This window comes from Nymphaea colorata, unplaced genomic scaffold (assembly GCF_008831285.2).
Source record: "Nymphaea colorata isolate Beijing-Zhang1983 unplaced genomic scaffold, ASM883128v2 scaffold0324, whole genome shotgun sequence".
NCBI lineage: Eukaryota > Viridiplantae > Streptophyta > Magnoliopsida > Nymphaeales > Nymphaeaceae > Nymphaea > Nymphaea colorata.
In genome coordinates this window covers 57833-63650 of record NW_022204830.1, presented here as the reverse complement: position 1 = coordinate 63650, position 5818 = coordinate 57833, and the positions used below count along the sequence as shown (strand labels likewise).

The 5818-nt window shown below is 43.2% G+C and overlaps 1 protein-coding gene across 1 annotated transcript; it reads left to right on the top strand.

The window, feature by feature from the left end:
* Nucleotides 1-3914: 3914 nt before the first annotated feature.
* On the top strand, nucleotides 3915-4704 carry LOC116244801 (uncharacterized). The gene is made up of 2 exons (XM_031616659.1): nucleotides 3915-4112; nucleotides 4273-4704. Exons 1-2 carry the CDS (start codon nucleotides 3915-3917, stop codon nucleotides 4702-4704), a joined length of 630 nt encoding a protein of 209 aa, XP_031472519.1.
* Nucleotides 4705-5818: the final 1114 nt, after the last annotated feature.

Sequence of the window (5818 nt, the reverse complement as noted above, 5' to 3'; positions counted from 1 at the left end):
CCCAACCCAACCCCAACCCCAACCCCAACCCCAACCCCAACCCCAACCCCAACCCCAACCCCAACCCCAACCCCAACCCCAACCCCTGCTTGGCATGATGATGATGCTAAGATATTGCATTAATACAATAAAAATTAAATCCATTCCTAACCCACCAAGAGGATATAATATATAGTGATCCTTAAGCTGATGAATACCATTTTCCATTATAACTTTATTATTTTATTCGCCAAATAATGCGCAATAAATCGCCAAACAGATACAAATACCTTCCACTCGCCGACGACAGCATCATCTCCACCCTCTAAAGACGCAGCTACAACCGAGTCATCGATCAGCTCAACTCCGAAAACCAATACCTCAGCAAAACATGCATGAACTCATCGTCGAAAATATGGCCTCAAAAATAAGCTCTACTACGGCTGGGATAACACCTACAAGACCAAACAGAACGGCAAAAACGATGTGAGTGAACAGATGCAAAGATTGGAGAGGCAGTCCAAGTCCCCATACGAAGCAAGAAGGCCTGAAAGATCGCCCCTCTGGAAAAAGCAACAATAAAAGCAACAGCAAGAGTAATACAAGGAGAGTGAGCCAGTCAAGCACGAGAGGCAGAATTCTCCAGGCGGTTCAGATTTCAAGCGCGAGACCATCATCGAAGAACTTTCATAGTCGAACTTCCAAAGCAAGAACGAAACTCCGAAGGCCAAGGATTAAAAAAGAGGCATTTTCCTCTCCAAGAGACTGGAGAAATCGAACAAACAAATGAGAAGATGGTGAAATCGGTTGAGAATTTAAGAAGATAGCCACCTAAAACGAAGAAGAACAAAAACCTGATGAAAAAGCTGATGAACACGTCGAAAGAGAGATCAGCTAGACTGAGAAAATAGTGATCCATAGCGGATAGCTAAACATAGCCAAGCATAACTAAAAAGATAATCCCGAAAAAGGAACTCCTTAAACCAATAAACAGAAGACTAAACACAAATACGATAACAGTCCCTATCTTCAGGCTCTGAGCTCCAACAGCAAGACATAATCAAGCTACGTCTACTCCATAACTTCCCCAGCAGTCTCAAGGAAGCTTTACGACAATCCTTCCTCCTACAAAAGGCCAAGGTATACCAACCAGGCATACCTAAACTCCACCTTTAGATGATGATTATCTATCATGATTGCTATCAATAATAAATATAATGTACGGCAAGTATGCGGATCGCAGAGTCTACCAGCACTTCGTCCATACGTATTCCAGAGTCCCATACCTCGATCACGAAATATTCAATATCGGAGAAAGATCAAAAAGACTTTAACGGTAGGCCACGCACAGAGCAACCTCTGCAAGACAAGGTAACCTTACTAACATTATAGGACTGGAAAGGATAAACAATATGTCAGTACAACTCTAGAAGACTTTGAAATAGTCCAAGGATAGGCGAGAGAAGGAGTTTTCTGAGTTCATCCACTCTTCGGATAAAACTAAAAAGGGAGATTAAGAGGAAAAGAAGCTGTGGAGCCATCTGACAACATCGATATGAAGCCAGTAACTAACTAGCCAAACCAATCCTACCGATAGAAGCTTCATGGCACGAACTCAACTAGGACCAGCAGCCATAAAAAATACTTTAGACAGATTTATTAATGAATTATTCTTATTTCCTCATTACTATTTTGCTTCAAACGGCTTCGCTCATAAATTAAAGCCATGACGATTTCAAATATCTTTGCTCAGATAATGGGTATGATGATATGCATATTGATATTAGAATTTGTAAGACGAAATCATTATAATATCAAATGGCTAAAGCAGAGCTCTTGCAAAATTAGTAATGGAGTATACGATAGCAAAAAGAGTTTAAAAAGGTGTAGCTATAGGTCAGAGATACCCTAATCATGTTCTTTTTCGATAACATGCGTTAGCCAATTTTCCACAAGAACACTTTTTACTACGACAGGGTGGAGTTGGCAAAGCTGGTAGACTTCTATGACTTCTAGCGCATGATGCGTCCATTCAAGTAGTGCAGAGGCTACATGCGCTGCTACTATTGGGGAATAGCTGTTGCAACGGCATATATCATGCTTATGTTAACCCTCATCCCTATGCTTTTTTCCAAGTGTATAATCTATCTATATGGCTGGTCGTTTACGGAACAGGAGTTGCACTATGCCTAATCCTCTAATTCATATATTGCTATACGAGAAGATTAGCTTTGAAGGAAATAGCTGATATTGCAAACACATCGATAATCAATAGGTATAAATAACAATCATCTTCGATAAAATAAAACCCATCTTCTGCAGAAGACTTTCTGATGCTCTATCTGGAATCTAAGAGTGTCCCATATTGAAATTAAGTCACGTTGGATGCTTGACGATGGAAATTCAGTCAAATTGTATATTCAAAGAGGCGAATTCTTCGCATCAGACGATAACCCTAACACGCAACATTCTACAGAAAGAAATTTACATTTGAAGATAAAAAGCTATAGAAATTATTCCATTTGAATAGTTTTAGAGCTGCTAAGGCCTTTCAAGTATAATCCCAATCTTCAGAAGCTATTTTACCTTAAGAATTGGCAAATATTGTATAATCTTATTTGTCCTTACATTTTTCGGCTCAGTGTCGGTGGGTTCATGGACGTATAAAATGTGCCAATTATGATTATTGGATTTGTGATTTCTATTGGAATGTATTTCCTCTTTCGATTATTCGCAAAAAGAGATCAATCCTAAAGAATAAATGACCCTGGAGCTGCATTATTCTGCAAACAGGTGAGCTTGCAGAATGAAAAATCAGTATATCTATCCATGTCGATAGAAAAAGCTTGATGAAATAGAAGTATAAACTCTACTGCTTTGAAATTAAAAAAATACACAGTAAGCGTACGAATCGTTATGAAGAATTGATCAATATCACTTTTAATGATATTTTACATCCTTACCTATTCCCTAAAAGGTCTATCTATCCATAATGAAGCCTGCAAGCGGTGCAAACTTAGTTTGATATTTAAACAACCCCTGATAAGTAAGGTAGTTTTGGTTTATAATTCAAATGTTGGCTAAGTCCCCAAAGTACATCTTCTACCTCGTCTATTTTTCAGCATTGGTGGTGGTGGCCGTGCACTTCATCCTCAACCTTGGCCTCTCCTACACGGACTCCAACGGATGCTACCGCACCTACACCCCAGCCACCGGCAATCTCACCACAACCACCAAATCCTTCTTCGACCCGCTGCAGGCCCAGTGCCAAGTGCTCACCTGATCTCACCTGATATTCATCTCTTCGTTTTTGAGTTGCGTGGTGATAGAATGGGTATGGTGGTGTGGCGTATATAATTAATGAGCCAGGACTTCCGGTTGAAGTTGAGCAAGAACTACGAGCAGAAGTTGCACCGGGACCACATCGAGATCCTCAAGGGACAGAAGATGGTCAATTCCGTGACCTACCGCATCCCGCTCGAGGACCACACGGTGGGAGACCTGCTGCGCATCTACCTGCTCAAGAACAGCGAGGTGAAGTTCGCAGGGTATCGGGTGCCGCATCCGCTGGACGACATGCTGGAGGTGAAGGTGCAGACTGCCTCCGAGGACACCAACAAGACCGTGAAGGAAACTTTGAAGAAATTGCAAATCGACCTCTTCCAGCTCTAAAACTAGTTTTAAACAGCAGCCAGTGATAAGCTCCGCGAGATTAGCTGATCTGCATATAGATTCGAACCCACCCATATAGAAGTATAAGCAACCCCTAAACTACCAGCCATAGATAATTTTTTATAAATGACATTTTTACATCTTCTCGCCCTACTCTTGAGCGTGACCATTCTTGAGGGAAAATTGCAGCAAGTGGTCAGCCTCTTCCGACACGGCGCCAGGTATCACATCAACAGCTACTATGACGGCAATTCGACAGAGAAATGTGGGGAGAGCTGACGGCTGTGGGGATGCGGCAGCACGAGACCCTGGGAAGCATGCTTCGCGACGACTACATCGAGCACCTCGGCTTCCTCGAGAAGGACTACGTCTACAACTCCATCCAGGTCTACTCGACCGACGTGAACCGCACCATCGAGAGCGCTCGCAGCCAGCTCTACGGCCTCTACCCGTGGGATCAGGCAAGAAATTGCCCAAACTGCCCAAGGAGTACCTCGTCCCCCCCTACACCAACCAAACCGACTGCGAGGAGCAGGAGTACATCCTTCCCCACGCCTACCTGCCCTTCCAGATCAAAATGAACGACTCCATCGTGATGACCGACTGCACCAACTGGGACAGCCTGGTTCAGAAAAACATCAACAGTCAGAAGCTAGTCTACGACGAGATGATCCTGACCTACAGTCCCTTCCTCAAGAAGATAGGAAATATATTCGGGATGATCCTGCAGCCATGAACCTATCTAAGATTAGCTCCCTCTACGATACGCTGACCGTGGACAAGTACCTAAACAGGCCGTTCCCTAAGGACCTAACCGATGACGACTACCTGAACATGCGTCACCTGCACTACTGGCTGAACTACTTCAAGATCAACTTCAACCTCTCCAAGGCCATCAATACGGGCAAGCTCAACCGCCTGCTCCAGGATTTCGACGGAAGGATCAGCAATCCCAGCCAAGTGCTCAAGTGGACCTTCCTCAGCGCCCACGATACCGATATCTCGGGCATGCTGCTCGACCTCAACGTCTCTTCTGCCAAGTGCGTGGAGTAGCTCTACCGTAACGGTAAGACGGATGCGCTGAACTGTGACCCAGGGCAGGAGTACGCGTCCAGCATCATCTTCGAGCTGCACTCCGATAACGGTAAGGACTACTACGTGAAGATAAGCACGACGGGAAGTACGTCTATCTTTGCGAGCAGAAGAGCACCAGCTGTCCCTACGAGGAGTGGAAGAGCAGAGTGCAGCAAAACATCATCATCAATAACATCAAGGAGATTTGCTTCATCACCAACGATCTAGAGACACCCTCGCGCTACGAATCAGCAGCAGCTTGATCAGATTCGACATTATCATCATCATTTTATATTAATATAGAGGCAAAATTTAATTACATCGAAAGATAACTGATACATGCATGCTTATATGCTATGTAGGCTTTTAAACATAAGGCTATCAACCGTTAATATAGGTAAAACTGTTTGAAGACTTTTGCTAATCGATTTGCAGGAGTATTGAAAATCCAATCTTTATTAGACAATCAATCAGCATATTCTTGCCTCCCAGAACGAAAAAAAATACTAAATTTCCATTTCGATATTCTTGAACAATATTTTAACTTATTTATGATAATCTCCATATTCCAATTTAGATAGTAATTAAAGATACGATGAGAGTATACACTCATTTGCAAGCCGAGCTTTCCAAGATGCCAACGCCAAAGAGTATAAGTGGAGAGTGGAGGCAGGAGACGCAGCTGATTGGGAGGATTTCATTGTGGCTAGCATCATCTTCAAGGACTACAAGAAAGGCGACAATGTCATCCTCAGCTACTACATCTACAAATTAGACAAGGTTTCAGGAAGTTCAGCTCTCTTACGAAATTAGGAGCCCTTCTAAGGAGATATTCTAGAACTCAGGAGGTTATACTAGCGGTGAATTCCCCAACTTCGATAACGAAAATGCAGCGGAACAACTCATGAGCGAAGTGGTTAATAAACTCACCAACGAGTTCAACGGGAAAGGAATGAGAGAGGAGGGAAGAGACGCCTTCAAATTGGTCTAAAAGGTAGGATGGGCGCCGGAGGCCCAAGGTTGAAATCATAAGAAGTGGCAACAAGTGGTTATATATCGGAACAGTGGCTGCACTTCTTGCGGTAGGAGGATG